General features: G+C 39.5%; 1 protein-coding gene across 17 annotated transcripts in view; it reads right to left on the bottom strand.

The window, feature by feature from the left end:
* Positions 1-20,911, bottom strand: part of DLG2 (discs large MAGUK scaffold protein 2) — a 1,827,487-nt gene that overhangs the window by 524,457 nt on the left and 1,282,119 nt on the right. For all 17 annotated transcript variants that reach the window (XM_045293139.1, XM_045293148.1, XM_045293133.1 and 14 more), the window contains 2 exons: positions 12,907-13,051; positions 10,127-10,265 (listed from right to left, as the gene is read on the bottom strand). In XM_045293139.1, coding sequence (XP_045149074.1) covers positions 10,127-10,265; positions 12,907-13,051 — 284 coding nt within the window. The remainder of the gene's footprint in view (positions 1-10,126; positions 10,266-12,906; positions 13,052-20,911) is intronic.

Here is a 20,911-nt window from a genome sequence, read left to right as displayed (position 1 = left end):
ATAACAGTTGTATGAGCCCCTAATAAAATGTTTAAAAAGAATGCATTCATTAAACAATGACTTGAACTTCACATTTATAAAAACAGTAAGGACAGATGTACAAGAACATCTTCCATAAAATTACAGGGCATAGAGCTGTAAATTTATGTCTGGAAAAATTCACAAGGGACAAAGGAAATGATAAATGTCTACATAAGACAGTCTTAAAATTCCCATTACAGTTTCATTTTTGTTAACATCAAATTTATTTCCCTTAGAGCAAACAGCAATTTAACATGTTTTCCAATATATATTTGGATATTCCCCTTAATTAAGAGTTGTCAAATTCCCCAAGAGCACACCCACTCTCTCTGCTTCAAACACTGCAGCGCAATCCATCATGCCTGCTGCTTTGGGTAAGTCAGCTTAAATGGTCAATAGAGCCACCATCATTACAGGGAGAACTCCCTGAAGGCTTCCACTTAACCGTTTATCTTGCATCTGTCCTAGTCTTGCCTCACTCTTACTTCCCATTATTATCATTTGCTTCACAAGAGACATCATGCCATCAGGCTCTGTAACGGAAATCAGACATTCAGCACACAGCAAAACACATAACTCAGAGACATTTGCTCATGAATCTTTAATTTGGGAAATGATGCCATCTTTCACAGATTTTTTAAAAGGAAGAAGCTACATGAAGTTAGATAGTGAAACTGTGGATAAAAACATGGTCAAAATCACCAAATTATTAAGAGAACAATTGCATTTAACCACACGGACTGATTTATAGTACATTAGGTTCCACTGAATTCTATATTAAATTTTCAAAGAAGGTGGTACTACATACTCACTGTAGTCATAAAAATAAAGGTCCTTAATAAAGCCTTTAGACTATATGGCTTTCTGTAATAAAATGATCTAATGTGCTTTACAAGATAAATAATTTGGAAAATGTATACATAGATAGCATGTTTTAGCAGCTGCATAACGTTACTGGTTACATTTCTATAAATAATTGGAGGATGTTTGCAGAATGGTTTATCTTAAATCCTTGTTTAAAATAATATTAACAATAGCTAGCATTTATTGAATGTTTACTTTTTCCAAGTACTTTGAATTTATTTGCTTAGTTCATCATCGTGAAAAGCCTATGAGGCACATGAATTGTTTGCTAATTTTACGAATGAGAAAACTAAGGCAAAAGGTGGTTTTTAAGGCTTTCCGCAGTCCTGAGCAGTGTAGCTCCAGAGCCCACACATCGAATCTCTGCTACATTCACCATAATTCTACAGTACGGTCAGCAGCCTCTTAATGTAAATCCCAGTTCTTTTCCATTATACCCTTTAAAGATATTTGTGAAAATGTTTCTTTCCTATGGAGGAGGAAGGTTGGCAGTCCTAGTTCATTCAGAAATGGTTTCAAGTTATTAAATATATATTAAAAGAGAGGTCAGATCATGTCCATACTTTAGTCCAGTAGAAGGTGTTATATGATACTTTGAGAGACTCCTTACAGAGACCATAAACTTGAGCCATTATTGAAAGGGTACTTCTATTAGCCAAAATTAATAACTGGTAAATTTGAGTAATTTGGTTTCATGATTCCAAACTCTGGGTATATATAGTCACCCAGGAGTTTGTGATTTTTTTCCCAGGGCTGTAAATATATCCCTGGTGGTAAAGTGGTTTAATCTCTGGACTGCTTAAAGGATGGCAGTTCAAATTCGCCAGCAGGTCCATGAGCGGAAGACGAGAGAGCCTGCTTCAGTGCACATCGACAGCCGTGGAAACCCTCTCGAGCTGCCCTGCCCTGCGGTCGTCACAAGTTGGCATTAGCTCAATTGCATTGGGTTTGTTTTTGTTATTTTTAACATCAATCTGATCATGCTTAATATGCTAATAAATTTTCAATGCACTTAAAATTAAATCTGCACATCTTTACCTTTGTCTAAAAATCTCTTCATCTGGATCCTGTTGCTTTTTCCAACCTTATATGCTCCTCTTTCTAGCCAAGTTGCACATCATGTTCTTAGCATGAGCCAAACTCTGACTCAGGATTATAAATACATTTATGCAGACTTATAGGATTATATATACGTTTACTAAATTAGGGAATCAAACTGGTTCATCAAGGTCCATAATTTAGGTTGTCCTTTAAAAGTCCCAAGAACAAGAAATCTTTCTTTAGATTGTATTTATAGCGTGTGCTTTTCAACAATGCGAATGTTGGTCATTTTTCAGTTGGTTTGTTGTACTGTGATGACTTGTGCGTTGTTGTGATGATGGAAGCTAGGTCATTGGTATTTCAAATACCAGTAGGGTCACCCAAACTGAACAGGAACACTCAAACTGGAATGGACTAGTATTGGCCATTTTGAATCAGAAAATCATATGGTTTACTCTGTTCAGAATCACACAATCAAGAAGAATGGGGTTGTCAAAAAGGTTATTTCAAGGTCTATCTTGAAGTACTGAGGTTATGAGTTGGGCTATAATCTACATGGTTGGCAGTTCAAAACCAACAGCCCCAAGGGATAAAGACTGAGTTTTTACTCCGTCCCATAAGTAGTCATACTTTTGGAAACCCACAGGGGTCGTTATGAGTCAGCACTGTCTCCATGGCGGTGAGTTTGGTTTTGGATTTTGAAGGAAAATACTGGGATAGGATTGTATCTATCCACCTTCAAGGAAATCCAACCAATACAACTATTATTCAAATGTATGCACTGACCACTGAAGTGGGCGATGAAGTAAGCGAAGACTTCTACCAAATCTTAAATTGGAAATTGACCAAACATGCAATTAAGATGCATTGATAATTATTTGAAATTGAAATGCAGAAGTTGGAAATGAAGTGGAAGGGACAGTATTTGGAAAATAAATTGGGGATAGAAACAAAGCTGAAGAATACACGGTAGAATTTTGCAAGACCAATCTTTCAACAACATAGTGGTGACTATACACGTGCTTTTCTAGATAAAAAACACAAAAATAAAATTGACTACATCTGTGTGAAGAGACAATGGAAAAGCTCAATATTAGCAGCTAAAACTAGGCTAGGGGCTGATTGTGAAACAGACTACAAATTGTTCTTATGTAAGTTCAGGGTGAAGCTGAAGAAAGTTAAAACAAGCCAAGGAAGCCAAAATATGACTTTGAGTATATCCACCCCAATTTTGAGAACATATTCAAGAACAGATTTGCTACACTGAACACTAATGACAGACGGCCTGATGAGCCGTGGGAGGGCATCAAGAGCATCATTCATGAGGAAAGCAGAAGGTCATTAAAAAGACAGGGAAGAAAGAAAAGATCAAGGTGGATGTCAGAAGAGACTCTAAAATTTGCTCTTAGAAATGAGTCAAAGAGTTTAATAGAAAATTTCAAAGGGCAATTCCAGAAGACAAAGTAAAATATATGAATGAAATATGTAAAGACCTAGATTTAGAAAACCGCAAAGGAGGAACATATTCAGCATATCTTAAACTGAAAGAACTCAAGAAAAAACTCAAGCCTCAAGATGAAATATTGATAAGATTCTATGGACAAATATTTAATGATGCAAGAGGTAGCAAAAGAAGATATAAAGAATTCTGAGTCACTGTACAAAAAAGAACCAGTCAACATTTCACATGTCAGGAGGTTGCATATGTGCAAGAACAAATGGTACTAAAGGGAGATGTTCAAGCTGCACTGAAAGCATTCGCCAAAAACAAGGCTCCAGGAATTGATGGGATACCGATTGAAATGCTTCAACCTGTTGATGAAAAAAGTACTGGAAGCACTTACTCGTCTATGGCAGGGAATTTTGAAGACAGCTAGTTGGCCGACTGAATTAAAGAGATGCATGCATATCTGTACTCATTCCAAAGAAGGGTGACCCAACAGAATCCTCAAAGCATAGAACAATAGCATTAATATTGTTTTAGGTAAGTAAAATTTTGCTGAAGACCATCCAACAACTGTTGCAGTAGTTCATTGACAGGGCGCTGCCAGAGGTTCAGGCCAGATTTAGTAGATGACATGAAACAAGGGATGATGCTGCTGATGTCAGATAGAGATCGGCTGAAAACAGAATCCCAGAAAGATGTTTACTTTTGTTTTACTGACTATACAAAGATATTCAACTGTGTAGATAATAACAAACTATGGTTAGTCTTGAGAAGAATTGGAGTTCTAGAACACTTCATTGTGCTCATTTGAAATGAATACAGCTCAAGAGGCAGCTATGGGAACAGAACAAAGCCATACTGCATGATTTCAAATCAAGAAAGGTGTGTGTCAGGGTTGTATCCTTTCACTACAATTATTCATTCTGTATGCTAGACAAAGAGAAGCTGGTTTATATGAAGAATGCGGCATCAGGATTGGAGGAAGATGTATTAACAACCTGCACTATGCAGATGACACAACCTTGGTTGATGAACAGGAGGAAGACTTGGGGAATTTTCTGATGAAGATCAAGGATTGCAGCCTTCAGTATAGTTTACAATTTATTATGCATTAGACCCAAATCCTCACAACTGAACCAAGATGCAATATGGTACAAAATGGAGGAAAAACGGAAATTTTCAAGGAATTTTTCTTGCTTAGATCCACAATCAATGCTCATGGAAACAGCAGTCAAGAGATCAAATGATACATTGCATTTGGTAAATCTGCTGCATAAAACCTCTTTAAAGCGTTGACAAACAAAGAAGGTACTTTGAGAATTAAGTTGTTTCTGCCCCAAACCATGGTATTTCAATAGCCTCTTATGCATGTAAACGTAGGACGTGAATCAGGAAGACTGAGGAAGAATTGATGCATTTGAGCTCTGGTGCTGGCGAAGAAGATTGAAAGTACCACGGACTGCCAAAAGAACAACTAAAGAATCTGTCTGGGAAGAAGGATGGCCAGAACGCTCCTTAAAGGCAAGGATGTTGTGACTTCGTCTCACACGCTTTGGACATGCTATCAGGAGAGACCACCTCCTGGAGAAGGACAATATGTTTAGTAAAGTGGAGAGACAGCAAAAAAAAAAAAAGCGAGAGAGAGAGAGAGAGAGAGAGAGAGGAATACTTTCAACAAGATGGATCAACCCAATGGCTGAAACAAGAGAATCAAACATAAGACCAATGGTGAGGACGGTCCAGGACGGGGAAGTGTTCCCTTCTGTTGTGCCATAGCGCTGCTCTGAGTTGGAACCGACTGGTGGGCACTTAGCAGCCTTAATGTGAGGGAGCATGAGAGAGAGCCATTTAGAAGCACACCTGGTCTACTAAGATGCTTGGTTTATGACATTGAGAAATATGCTTGTCACAGCTACAAGGTAAGCCCCTGGTTTTCCTAATTTTTATCACATTGGGAAATTAAGACCCCCTGTCTCAAAAGAGTAACTTTACTGTGCATTGCCAACCTTTCGGTTTCACTTTAGTGCTGACGATCGATTTGTGGGTTTTCAGAATCTTTAGCTAGTCTGTAAAGATGTTTGCTTTCAGCTCTCCAGGGTGACCATGGAAGACTTTGTCTAGAAGATACAGAATCTGAAGTTCGAAGCAATGCACAAAGTGAATACTCTACTCACAGGTAAGGCTTGAGTGATTGCATTTTTTCCTAATTGTTATCATCTTAATTCCTCTAAGAAAAATTGAACATCACATCTCCAAAATAGGGTGCTGATCTGGGATTCAAAGACATGGGCTCTAAGTTATAGAACTTATGAAAAAGCAACGAGTCATTCTTGGCCTTGGATTAAAATAGGGGAAGACTTTTGCTTTTGACTTTTCTAGCTCAGAGAGTCTATAATTCGCTGATCCAAAACCCATCCCTGCATCATTCTGATAACTGTTTTCAAAAAATAAAAAACCCCAGGTAACTACTTTAAAATTAATACTCACTCATCAGGGATGCAATAGACTTTCAAGAAGGAGGTTTTTAATACAAAGTGATTTTAGTTGCCCCCTTTTCCCTTGGTCAATGAAAAACCAGGAAACAAATAAAAGACTAATCTCAGTTTACCCAGATGCACATTTCCTCAGATAGGGAGATTCAAACGATAACAAGACTAAATTCATCTAAGTCACCATAGCATTCTTCTCACCAAAAATGCTTTCAAAATACTATATTTCCACAACAATATTTAATATGCTACGAAAACCGAGAAATACTTCTGACTGTACATTTAGTACGAGAATGTGAACACATGAAACAAACATGTGATGTGACTGTATAGATGGCTCCCATTCCAGAGAGTCTCCTGATTGTCCCAAGCCCTCTTGATAAGAGAGTCATTTTCTTCATTAACTATTCTAGGAAGAAACAAAGTAATCTCATATATAAATGCTGTAAGACCTTACCATATCAATAAGCTTATACAGCATTTTAAAAAGGCAGTTAGAACTGCCCATCAGCACTGGGGAAAAATGCGTAGAGATCTATAATGATGAAAGCCAGAGATCCTCATGGAGGGTCTCCACTCTGCAACACACGGCATCCCGGAGGGATGGAGCCCATTTCACGGCAATGGGGAACACATGGCACATAACTTTGACCCAGATTACCACATGAAACCTCACAGTTCTTTGAGGGACATGTGACAATTCTGTATCCCAAGAAAATCCCAAGAAAATGTGCAGAGATTAAGTGCCTTGGTCAGAGCCATGGAGGTAGTCAGTGTCAAGACCGGGACTAGAACTCAGCCTCCTGATACAAATCCACTCATCTTTGTCCAGTACTTCTCCCGAGAGGGAGACACCATGAGATGGGGGGGATGGGAGTGAAGTAGAAATGTGGGCATTGCCAATAGGCTGAATTAAAACCTTGATTCTGCTCTCTGTATATTGTATGATATAAAGCAATTACATTAACTACTTGGACACTTTTGGTATCTTCCAAAATCAGGAAGACTATCAGATAACTAATACAGGGGCAACAATATATGTTAACGTATTAAGGGTCAAATGGCACATGACATTCTTTTTCTTTTTACGATTCTATATTTTAATCTGACAGCTAGGTTGCATACATGATGAAGAACAGTAATATAATGACAATTTAAAGGTAGGTAGGATTTTCTATAATGAGTCTTATATTTCAAACTGTAATATTAGCCTTCATTTTATTCTGTTTCACACATTTCTGTAAATGCCAGCTACCTACTATAAATGTTTTTTTTCTGGTCTTTTGAGTCAGTACCGAGTTAGATCTTTGAAGCACAAACTCATGCCACTTCCACTGTAATGTTTCTTTGATTCTGTGGTCTCCACATACACTCAGATGTGTGTACCTACATGCATTTATTATGTATGTCCTGTGGTGCAAGGCAACTCTGCTAGGGCAACACCTGCGAGGTCATGGAATTGACTCTATTCACCTTTTTCTTTGTTTTGGTCGGTAGTGCCTAGACATTTGTATTTTATGCACCACAACTATCATTAAAAGTGAAGATGGACTGAAATGTAAACCCTTCACCTAATTCACAATAAAAGATGTATTTAATAAGTGAAGACTGATATAAAGTTGCCAACTTTATGTTTACAAAATGATCTAACTGCCATTCTGTCACAAAAGAAATGACATTTCCATATCACAACCTATAGTCTCAGGATTTAAAAAGATGACTGAATTAGACATTGTAGAAAACAATTTTTAAAAATTTTGTTTTTAGCTAGATATGATGACTGTTCTGATTTTATCAATGGACGCTTGCAGAGGGCAATGCTTTTCCCAGGGTCGCACAGAGAGAGTTGGCCTCAATCCATGCAAGATTTGTCTCTAGCGCTCACTCAGACTTGCAGTCCCTTCCTTGCGACACGTGATTCTGAGATGAAGGACAGTTTGCTGTGACTCAGCAGGCCTGGATGACTTTTCTACTTGAACTCTGTGTTGGCCATGAGCCCGTTCCTTAGTCTCTTTGAGTTGCAACTGTTACAACTCTAAAAATGAGAATGAAAGCCCTTCTCTCTTTGGTTTTGGAGGATTAAATGGATAATGTATGTAAACTAGCTAGCAAAGGACCTGGGTTATAGAAGGGATTTAACGAATGCTAACTTAACATAGGGCCTTCTGTGATAAAACTGGCATTTTAATATTAAAACCATATCAAATATTAGTGATAGGATGAGAGCAAATAGATCATTGCTATGGTGGATAAAGGTGTACTATATTTACACAATTCCTTAGAGAGCCAGGGGAATTATCTTTGCTGCAGCCCTTATTTTAATCAATAGCATGGAGATCAAACTTCCAGCATAGGAAGAAGTTTATATTTGATTTATACCGCAGATGCACATTTGCAGCATCTAAACATTCCATTCCTGGGCTAAAGATGTAACAAGCTACTTCAGCAAACCTGAAATTGCAAAATAAATGGAAACTGCTTAATCATTTAAAAAGAAATACCAAAGGAATGAAAAGGCCAAAGCATGCACGTGTACTAGCGAGGAAAATTAACTGGAAGGACGCCTCCTCTACTTTTTTTTTAAGGCTGGTGAAAGGCTTCATTAAACAGGCCGGATTAAAACCCAAACAGTCCCTATGCAAAATTTCTGCAAATAAACATAGAAATAAAGTATACATATCTTTATATAACTGTATTTTTTAATAACCGTATTGTTCATTAGGAGAGCAATTTCCCCAGTAATTTGCAAAGTATGAATTATTTTTGTAAAATAATCTTAGGCCCCACATGTATATGAATATATGGGCTTGCATCTGTTTGTGTGGGCATGGAGAAGGTATGGAAGGTTCCTGTTAGGCCCTCATGTTGGGTCATGATGGGTTCTCCTGGAAGCCATTTAGGGGAGATTTTAGTTTCTTGGACACTGCAATAGGTAAGGTTTATTGTGCTAACCTGGCCAATGAACCCATGTGGGATTAATTGAAGGGTAGAGAGATGAGATAAATGGCTTGGTGAGCCTCGTCTCTCGTCTCTTGCTCTCTAATGGTCGGACCAGTCATGACTGCCTTAGCCAGTTCTCTGCCTCAGCTGGCAAGGCTCATTCCTGCAAGGCATCCCCAAGGAGAAGCCACATGGACCTACCCCGATGCAGCCCTGGCTGCTGGAACAGCTGTGTGGAGACCCCTGCCAGCACTGAGATGCTTACATTCACTGATTCGTCTTTCCTCCTGCAGTCGGCATCATTGTGCGTGTTTTGTGAGATTGAGGAGGACTTTGTAGATCAGTGTTGGACATTAGGGCTAATGTTGCATTTATGGGCTTGAATTGGACTGGGTTGGGATGCTTAATGTACAATTATCCTTTATGTAAAATTCTCTCATAAAATACAAATGTTTATGAATTTTGTTCCTCTAGTCCACCCAGAAGAACACAGACCTGTTTTGTGTTAATTTACCAGACACAACAAGCATATATTTCTTTGGAACAAAAGCATTTAGAAGGGGCAAAATATATTTCTTATTTTTAAGTTACTTAATCCATCATCGAATATTTGTAGAATATTTACAGGTGGTGATTTCAGTGAACTAACTGGTTTTCTCTCTGCATTGTCAGATCTTTTTCAGCAGTCTTCTGGCTAACTTGGGGTTTGTCTTGTGGAATTAGCACTGTTTCTGGGCTCTGGCCTAAGCCTCTTGGGGATTACTAGGGCATATTCACTTAAATATTTAGTGTTTCTTTCACCTCATTCTCTTTGAGATCTACAGTATTCGACCACAGGGATGGCCGAGAGAATCACAAGTTCCATTGCATTATGGGCAACCACTGACATGAATATGGAATGAAGAGTCAAAAGACCAGGGTTTGAGTCCTGGCTCTCTGACTCATGAAACAATTGATATTTGCTATTCACTTCCTTCTTTTTGAGCCTCAGTCTCTCTTCTCTTCTCCATTAATAACATCTCCCTGACAGCATGGCTGTAAAGCTCAAATGAGTCATTTATGGAAAGTCTTAATAAAATCCTAAGTGATAGATAAAAGTGTTTGATATTACTATTATTGAACCAAACCTTTGTGACTTTCGTTCCTAAAGAGCGTGCTATGGCATATTTCTCAAGGATTTCCAGATACCTACTTGAGCAGAACTATACTAAGCTTTAATGGCTCTTGGAAGATTTAGTTGCTTCTCAAAGTGCTGCATTAGGGCAAGTGTGATTTCTTTTTGATAATAATTGCAAAACCCATTTAGCCAAGAAGAATATCTGACCTGGTGTAGTCGTCTTCAACAAGCATGTGCTTTGGAATGGGTGAGTACCTTCCTGGAGAGATGGGTGGCAGGGAGGTTTTGTATTCTAAAGTGCCATTGTTTCCAGAGAGTAGATGGTTTTCCATTGGTGGAGAATAAGCTAAGGAGTAAAAGAGAAAAACAAGAAAGCTTTTAGATGGATGACTCAATGTGCAATGCTATAGCTCAGAGGATGTGTTAAAAATAGAAAGGTTTTGCTACATGCCAAGGATTTGCTGTCCTCCAAGTGAAGGGGATTGCTATTTGTTAATATTTAATACATACACGCACATGGTGGCCTTTGGGATAGGAAAGCCACAATAACGGTCACATCTGTAACCCCAGTAAGTATAATTAGATGACGAGAAGAATTGGAGGAGAGCTTCAGAACACAATATTTTGAGAATGATGATTAATTTTCTATTGAAATAAAATGTTAACTTTCTCATTGTAGACCTCACATTTTCTTCACATGATTAATATCCAATCATCCCAAACTCATAGGAGTGAGGTTTTCTGTTAGAGTTTCTCCTAAAATATGCTACCCTCCCAGAGGAATTTCTCCAAGAACTCTGGCCTTCCCTTTCCATACCCCACTCTAATCCAGACTCTGTTCCTGTCCTCTTTGACCTACTGAAATACTTCCTGAATGTGTAAGTTTGCCCTCACCTCCCTTGCCATAGTCTATTCTATACATTAAGCTGCATTAAGCCCTCCTGAAACCTGTTCTGCTCTCCTGCTTAAAGACCCTCCATTGCCATTTCTGTACTCGACTCTTCCTTTGCAAAACTGATCGCATCTCTGCGATGCGTTCATTCTGCTCCTCACGTAAAGCCTCTGCTTTTCTACCAGTTATCTTTGTTCCGTTACACTGACTGCTTAGAATTCCTATCTCCTTGGGCTAAGGTTGAAATCTCACCTTTCTTCATAATTTCCTCCAAATGTTACCTCTGCATAAAGATTTTTCAGATATTCCAAGTACCAGTGATGTTTCCTCCCCAGCAGCCCTCAGAGTACATTTATTTTTATCTCTCACGTGGCGGATGTCTCTCTCTTAAACTGCCACATATTGCTATTTATGTATTCAAATTGGTTTCAAACCAGTTCTCTGAAGGCCTTTACTGTGCCGTCTTTGGACCCCACACAATACCTTACAAAGTGCCTAGCCCCTATGGAGGCAACTCCATACATATTTGTTGCATTCATTAGAATGTTGCATTCATTAGAATGTTCTGACAATGATCTTTTATACCCTGTGTAAAGTGATTTAGAGAGTCTCAAAGTTGACTTTTATAAATTCATCAAGTTTGAATAGTTAAGGCTTTTATACCCTAAAGTAAGACGGATCTCAGCTTGCAGGCTCCTTGAAAAAGATGAATTTGGGGGCAAAGAGTTTTAGAGCCATCATTTAAAAGCAATAGCTAACTTAATGGACAGGTAGCAAAATCATTCCACCCTTAAATGCCTCTCAAGAGGAACATCAGAATCTGAAAGAGGTTAACTGACTTTCTTAAGAACCGCAGCACCCAGTAATGGCAGATCCTGAAGCACAGTGAGTTCTCAATCCCAGACCTGGAGTCTTCAGAATGAGCAAGCATACTGATGCTGGGAAAACTGCCCCTTACATTGAATTTTTAAAAATGAATTGCTTCTAAATTGAATCCCTAAAGTGGGAAGCTTAAAGTTTTTGTTTACCAATTAAGTGGACAAAACATGGGTTTATGCAGCAATAAACTTTAAGAGTACCCTGAAGATACTTAGCTTAGGCCCCTCCATTCTCAACCTACTTCTTTTCCCATAGTGACTGATAGTGTTTTCTGGCTTCTGTACCAAAATATCAAATTTAAGTAAAGGTGAGGACTATGCGAATCAAACACAAGATCCCCTTCTTCTGGAAGAAGTGTAGATCTATGCTGATCTAATTTATAATTTTAATCACCTAATTTATCATCTAATTGATCTATTTAAAAAAAAATAATTTTATTGGGGGCTCATACAACTGTTATCACTATCCATACAAACATCAATCGTGTAAAGCATATTTGTACATTCATTACCCTCATCATTCTGAAAACATTTCCTCTCCACTTAAGCCCCTGGCATCAGCTCCTCATTTTTCCCCTCCCTCCCAGCTCCCCCCTCCATCATGAACCCTTGATAATTTATAAATTATTTTGTCATATCTTACACTGTCCGGCGACTCCCTTTACCCACTTTTCTGTTGTCTGTCCCCCAGGGAGGAGATTATATGTAGATCCTTGTAATCGGTTTCCCCTTTCCACCCTTCCCCCTCCCCCTCCCAGTATCACCACTGGTCCTGAAGGGATCATGTACCCTGTGTTTCCATTCCTATCTGTACCAGTGTACAAATTGATCTCTTCTTAACTCCACTAAGTACACATCTTATTATACAGGAAGAGGATCTTATAGCATGAAAGCTATCAGCCTTAGGGATTTGATAAATTATTTTAAAATAAATTAACTCCAATACTAGTATAATCACATGGCTCCAATATATACCATATGCCTTTCCACACTGGTGGACCCTCCCCACCTTCCCAGTTTGTCTCTCTCCCAAACAAAGCTAAGAGTGCGAGAAGGCGACTGGGGTGGGGCGGGGAAGCAAAAGTTATTTCCACTAAAGTACTTCCTGAAACTGAACAAGGATGGAGATGCCAGCTAAGAACTTGGTAAGCACTTTTGCAGAATTTCAATTTTGAAAAGCAGGCATGCTGTAAGATGCCTCTGTGAGTGGTACTTACAGTGAGTAATATCAGGCGGACCATAAGGATCAGTCATATAAATTGTGGTGGGTTTGCCGACTTTTAGATAAACGACATCTGACGTGTTTTTCAAGATTGCTACTGCCTCTTCATGTGTTACTTCTTCTAAACTATAATTATTTACCTGAAAGAAAAATAAAAAGTCAATATTAGTATGAAATCCATGTAACTTAAGAGAAGTATTTAGGGAAGAATACATCTGTAATTATGTCCTTAAAGATTAAATTGCAATGATGACAGTCCAGTATTTATATGACATTTGGTAGCACATATGGGTTAAGGGCCCTAGCTCACACATGCATGGTACAGTCACTGATGCTGGACAGTAAGGCTGCTGCTTGTTCTGTTATGAGAAGGGCATACATTACAATGGGAATCAAGCATAAAAAAGAACATAAGGGTTGAATTTTTACATTTATTATCATAGTTATTTTTATTGCAGAGGTTAAATACATTAAAGAATGCTAGGAAAAAAGAGAAAGAAAATAGAAATCATCTGTAATCAGATACACATACATGCAAGGGGGCTCCAAAAAGTTCATGGAAGAATGGAATTACAAGATCATGGAAACTTTCCATGAACCCTTTGAAGCTCCCTTGCACACATTTCCTTCCCCAGGCCTGTGTAATTTTTCTTGCAAAATTGTGACCATGTCATACTCATTGTTTTGAAACCTGCTTTTAAAATCTGCATGATCGTTTGCCCGCTTCATTAATGTCCTTTGACATCATGACGTTTGTTACAAAAGCACTGGATTGCATGGCTCTCATAAGGATTTGGGCCTATCTCTTGCTAACACATATTCAGGGTGCTGCTAATTTTTCACTAACATAAATCATGATGCAGTGCACCCCTTTCCATATGTTTGTACAACTTTGATGATTTGCCCTGGATAGATTTGTGTAAGCATAACTGCTGGAAACATAAGAAGATCATTATTAAGGTTTTTGATGCCTCTCCCCAAAGTGCACTCTGCACACACACTGGTCGACGCTTAACCAGATGCCATGACAGATTCTATTTGCACACGGAATTCGTGTTTGACTTTGATCACTTTAGAAACCTCTGCTTGTCAAGGACGGTGTACTAATAATGTTGGAAAATAAGGCTCTCAGGTAAGCACGATCAAGAAGATCTTCTTGCAAAAGTCATTGTACTTATTTACTTGTTGAGAATATACACAGCAAACATACACAATTCAATAGTTTCTACACGTGGTGACATTGATTACACTTTTTGAGTAGTTTTTTCACAATTATAAATTCATTGTCTGCTAAACTTTTTATCTTATACCACCTATTGTCAACATGATCCCATATAAAGAGTTCTTAAAAGAGCATGATGCTCAAGGCAGATCTTTTTTACTTGTTAAGCTAAATTACTTCGTGCTTTTTTTTTTAACCATATTAAGAAGACCAGGGAATATTTTTGGTTTGAAATTTAAAGACGATCTCAGGAGGTAATGTTTTAAGTGTTTACTTAACCGTTCATGACTCCAGGAAGTCTGGAGGCCATGACAATTTTAAATTCTGTTCTGTATTTCTCCCCTCTTGATCAAAATTCTTCTATGGACTATTTGATCAAAATGTTCAGTAATGGTAGTTGGGCACCATCCTTTTCTTTTGGTCTCATGGTGAAGTAGATAGTTGTTCATGGGGCCAATTCGTCAAACATTCCACATCTTCCATTTATTCCTGGTCATACTTCTTTCTCTGTCGTCCAAGCATAGAGATTCAGGGCTAATTATTTTGCTGTGAATGGCCACTTTGCAAACTTTTGTTAGCCGAGAAGCACTAAATACTTTACCAGACCAATTAACTGAGGTGTCACCAGGAAATATGGACCTAAGACCTTCAAACCCAGGAACCAAATCCCATTAGATATTTGCAACATAAGCAACCTTAACAGTCACTCCTTTTTTTGATGGGTGGTGGTGGTTGGCCATTGAATACATATGTATAAACTTTAGCTAACTAAACCTTTTACAAGTGTATTACTGGCAGCAAACACAATACTGCCATTGATTTTAATACTTTCCTATTTTTACTGTAAAGAAAAGCCTGTGATACAAATGTAGCAATTACTTCTTGGCATTGACATTATAATAGTTCTCTGAAGCACTTTTCTAAGCTACATTTAAGGTAATACCTGCAGGGAATCATAAGAAATAAGAACAAATATTCAGAAAGAATATTAAAGATGAAGCCTTTTTGTCTACTACCTTCTTATGGAATGATTAAGGAGCTTCTGCTGAAATTATATAGAATTAAAGTAAATGTACCAAGAGTTTGGTTAGTTAAAACAAGTCAATCACAAAAGGACAAATATTGTTGGGGCACAAGATTATATCAAATCAAACCAAACTTACTGCGATCAAGTCAACTGACTCTGTAGGACAGAGTAGAAGTGCCCCTTTGGGTTTCTGTGTCTGAAACTCTGTACCAGAACAGAAAGCCTCAGCTTTCTCCCCCTGGGCAGCGAGTGGGTTCCAACTGCCGCCCTTGTGGTTAGCAGCCCAGCTGTAACCCACTCTGCCACTAGGCCTCCTGATGACTACACGAAAGGTAAGTCAGATGTTTACATGCAGAAAGTCACATTTTGATGGCCATCAGGGATGGGAGGAAAACAAAGTCACTAAATAGTAGACACATGCTAACTGTTTTTGTTTTTTTAATGGCAACATATAATAAAGGGGAGGTCAGTACCACACTACTAAGGTAAAGGAAGACACCGGGAGGTACACAAAAATAAAGGACAACAAGGATACATACTATCGTATACTTCATTCTGCAATAACAGTAACATAAATATTTAATAGATAACTAGGTGGACATGTATGGGGGGAGGTGAGATGCTTGCAGGCATCCTCCATAAAGACAGTCAGTCATCAGGGAGTAGGCCCCCCCACCCCCCCAGCTCCCTGCTGCTGGGGACAATGGATTACTTCTCCCTAAGGCTTGATACCATTAACTTGATTCCTGTAGGTGGGGTTTACACCCTACTGCTAATGGTTCCTATGGAGATCAAGAGAACAGATCAAACATGCTCAGTGAATCTAGGATCCACCCATCTTGTCACATGTGCACCCCCAATCTCTCCTCTTCCTATTGTGTATCTGTCCCTAGACCACCCCCTCTCATTGCTGTATAACCTATAGTTCAACTCTCTCCTCTTCCTATTGTGTGTCTGTCCCTAGACCACCCCCTCTCATTGCTGTATAACCTATAGTTCAACCCCTTCCTGTGACGTATGTCTCTACCTGTAATCAGTGGGCTTGCACGCCCCCAAAGGTATATAAGCCTGGGTTAGCAATAGAGGTCTCTCTCGCTGGTCTCTCCCCACCTCTCCCCTGCTCCCTCTCCTCCCCTGTTTCACTTTCCCCTTGTCCTCCTTCCCTTCCCCCTCCACATGGACCACCAAGCAAGGCTGAGGTGAGCATTGCTACCATGAAATGTGTCTGACTCCATTATTTGACTCTCTCTTATCTCTCATGTTCTCGATGATTTTAATATATATATATATATTGATATTTAATATATATATAGAGAGATTTAATATATATATATGTATATATATATCATACAATTGTGCTTACTGAACCCATGATTAGTGGTGGGAGGCTGGCCCCCCACCTCATACCGCAGACATGTAAGCTGAACAGATGAGGGAAGGTAAATGTGAATATACGCCCATGTGTATCTACATAGGCTTGGCAGAGAATGTTTATATGTGCTGGAAATATATCCAAGGACATTACAGAGCACAAAAGGGACAGAGTTCTGAAAGCTTCTTAGTCATGCCAAATGCCAAACACTATCAGGGAATGAGTCAGTGGGATTAGGGAATTAGGGCCACAGTCCTGGGGACATAAAGGTCAACTGGTATGACATAGTTCTCAAAAGCAATGCTTTGATGACTTGCAAGCAAGGTGTTAAAAGTTTGCAAGTGTCCCCCCACCTTCCATGAGGTAATTCTTGGTCTCTTCCTTTAAAGAAAAGAAGAAAGAAGCACAGAAGAGACTCAAGGAAACAACTAGTCCAAAGGCCTAATGGACGACATGAATCAGCCACCACTATCCTGAGACCAAAGAACTAGATAGTCATAGCACTCACTACCGATTGCTCAGATCAGGATAGTAATAGAAGGCCCTGCATAGAAAGGAAGAAGGAAAACGTAGGGAAAAATCAAACTCATAAAAGAGATCATAATTACTAGTCTGACGGAGAGAGGTGGAACCTCTAAGACTGTAGTGGCCTTAGACGCCCTTAGAGCCCAGAGCTCAGGGTCAACCTTGGGGATCAAGTTTAAGCTAAATGATGGACGGGGAGGACTCATAACATGAGGGAGGAATGCACCCTTCAGTGCAGTCAACCATGAGACCAAAAGGGAGAATTTCCTCAGAACCAGAACTCAGAAGGCAGGAAGGGCAGGAGAGAAGGACAAATGGAAACTGGGAACCCGGGGAGGAAGTAAGAAGCATGCCATTACACTGAGAGAACCGAAATAATGCCATGAAACAAGATGTGTATAAACCGTTGAATGGAAAACTAATTTTCTCTGTGAACTGTCACACAAACAATAGGCCTCTTGTCTCATTGTCTTATTGTGCCTCACTTTAACGTGCTTGGCAGATATTGAGTCTTTTTACACACTGAAGGTTTGTAGCAAGCCTGTGTTCAGCAAGTGCATCAATGCATGTGCTTGCTTCACATCTGTCTTGTATTCTTTTTTTCATTTCTTAAAAAAAATCTCAAATTTTTCATCATAGTATTATTACATACTTAATAGACCACCTGGGAGTATAAATCTAACTCTTGTATGCATTGGAAAACCAAAACATGCCTGTGATTCCCTTTCCTGACATATTCACTTTATTGTGGTCTGTGACTGAACTTTCAGTATCTCCAAGGAAAGTCCTGAGAGGAAGAATATACATACACATATATAATTAGACCCCTATACACATACATTCTCTGTGTTATCTAATTAGCACTTTAGTTACCCAAAACCTTGAAGCACTGCTTTAACACTTGCTTTTTGTTATATAAATTCCATGTGCGTGTCTGTCCTTGCTGGTGTACCACAACTTAAAAGCCCTGTAATTGAAGGAAATTGATCCTGATGGTTGTATTTCAATACTGAGTGCAAGTTCATCAAACTGTACATTCTTCTATTGGTCTGTATGTTTCTTTGATTGATAAACCACTCCCTAAAATCTTTTTGTATTTTCCATTATGCATTAGGCTGTGATATGCAAGGTCAGCAGTTCAAAACCACAAGCCACTCCATGGGAGAAAGACAGGACTTTCTACTCCCATTAACAACTACCGTCTTGGAAACTCACTGGAGCACTCTACCCCATCCCGTAGGGTCGTTATGACTTAGCATAGACTCCACGGCGGTGAGTTATGAGTGTCTAATATTTGTTCAAGGAATCCTGGTGGCACTGGCAGCTAAGTGATGGACTGCTGACTACAATGTTGGTGGTTCAAACATTTTATTTTCTTAAAGATTTGCAGCCCTGGCAACCCTACATAGGGTCCACATGAATTGGAATCAACTCAATGGCAGTGAGTTTTAGGATTTGCTCATAATTTATCAAATTTCTATGGTGTTCCTACACACACACATATATATATTACTGTATTAGACACAATGGATATATTAAATAACAAAAATTATCATAATAATTAAAAAAATAAATATCAAATAAGATGACCCATATTACCTTGGTATTTTACATATATCAACACAATCAAACTTCACAACTACATATAAGAAATTCAGAAATTTTCCCAAAGTCATTGAGATAGTACTGGAGGCACAATTCAGGGACATTTACTTTGGCTCCAGAGATCACACTATTAACCACTATACTATGCTACTTCACCAAGACAGACAAAATTCTGAGCCCATGAAATGTGTATTACAACAGCATATAATTATTTATGTAAGAAATGAGTATAAGAACAGCCTTACAAAGAGATTGAATTTAGAGTGGATGCAAATACAGTGGAGACCCGGTGAGGCAGTGGTTTAAGCACTCACTTGTTAACCAACAGATTAATTATTTGAACCCACCAGCTCTTCCGTGGGAAAAAAGATGTGGCAATCTGGTTCCATAAGAATTACACCCTTGGAAATCCTGTGGGACAATTCTACCTTGTCCTGTAGGGTCACTATTATGGGAAACTGAAGAATTTCTCTCAAACTGTCTCCCCCAAATATATGCCAGACTTAGTTGCTTATGAATGACTATACACTTGGAGGTCATCGGAAGTAGCCATCTGGAGCAAGCAGGCACCACTGTTTATCCCACAACAAGTAGGGCCCACTCCCTTCTGATAAGGATAGTAGTTGTCTGTTTCCTTGTAGGAGACACCAGAGAGGTCAAACTCGCCCAAGGATGACCAAGGTTAGGCTGCCATCATGAATCTAGGGTCCGCCCATCTTGTCACATGTATACCCCTAGACCTTCCCATTCCGATGGGCACACCCCTAGCTCATCCTCTTCCTGTTACGCTTATGCCTATCATACATCCCCTTCCTACAACGTGTATGCCTATTGTACTGCCCCCTTCCTGCGACGTGTGGTTACCTGTAATCATGTCCCCCTAAAGAGATATAACGCATGGTTAGCAATAAAGAAAGAGCTCTCCCTGGTCCTTAGTCCCATGGACTCTCCTGCTCTCACCCCGGAGGCTCTCTCCTGCTCTACTGGCTGGGCTCCCCCCACGAGGACCACCAAGCAGGGCTGAGGTGAGCATGCTACCATGAATTTTGTCTCACTCCTTTATTCCACTCTCTCCTCTACCTCTCATGCTCTCTATGACTTTACTATAATCTTTACTTATTATTGCTGTACAATTGTGCCTACCGGACCTGTGATCATTTGTGGGGGACCCTCTCCTTCTCCCCACACACAATGAGTTAGAATTGACTTGATAGCAATGGGTTTGATTTGAGGGAGGGTTTTTTTAGGGAAAGGGAACACAGTTTATGCTGGCTATCCTTAACAACAAGAAGAGCAATAGCAGAAGCAATGGTAGTAAGAGCTAACGTTTATTATGCTGTAGGGTTGTTATAGACCAGAATCTACCCGACTGCATACTACAATAACATTGCCATTGTCGTATATGTTCAACTCAACTTACCCAAAACTGGTTTGACTGGTGACAAAGAAGTCACATCGCTTCAAAATGGCAAAGTCATCATTTGACTGCCTTTCCTACGGACTCTAGAGGAGATACTGCTGCCGGACTCATATCAATATTGCACACAAGGTAGACCACTGCGATACGTAGGATTTTCACTGGTCATTTTTCAGAGGTAGATACCCAAGTCTTCCTACTTTGTCTCACTCTAGAAGTTTCACTAAAACCTGTTCAACATCATAGCAACCTGGCAGCCTCCACTTATCAACAAACAGGTAGTGCTTGCATGGAGGCACATGGCCAGGAATTAAAGGTTGGCCTCTTACATAAAAACGGAGAATTCTACCACTTAACAGATCTGTCTTGGAAGAAGTACGGCCAGAGTGCTCCTTAGAGAGAAGGATGGGGAGACTTTGTATTACGGACTTTGGACATGCCATCAGGAAAGAACAGTCCCTGGAGAAGGTGCTCAATGACGTGGAGAGGCAGTGAGAAAGAGGAAGGCCCTCTATGAGATGAGGCATCCCAGTCACTCCAACAATGGGCTGAAACATCGTAACGATGATGAGCATGGTGCAGAACTGAGTGACGCTTTGGGTCACTACAGTCTGAACCAACTGAGACAGTTAAAGTTTAGTGTGCCAACCTGGCCGATAAACACGTGTGGGGCTAATTGAAGGGCAGAGGGATAAATGGCTCCGTGAGCCTCACCTTTCTAGTTTTCGGGTCTCTTGCTTTGTGATGGTCAGACCAGGGTGCAGCTGCCTTAGCCAGTTCCCTGCTTCAGCTTGCAAGGCTCACTACCTGCAAGACATCCCGAGGAGAAGCC

Source organism: Echinops telfairi, unplaced genomic scaffold (assembly GCF_000313985.2).
Source record: "Echinops telfairi isolate 266 unplaced genomic scaffold, ASM31398v2 ScPeMD7_1713;HRSCAF=2227, whole genome shotgun sequence".
Taxonomy (NCBI): Eukaryota; Metazoa; Chordata; class Mammalia; order Afrosoricida; family Tenrecidae; genus Echinops; species Echinops telfairi.
Note: the sequence above shows the minus strand (reverse complement) of the source record. Positions and strands in the feature narration are given on the sequence as shown.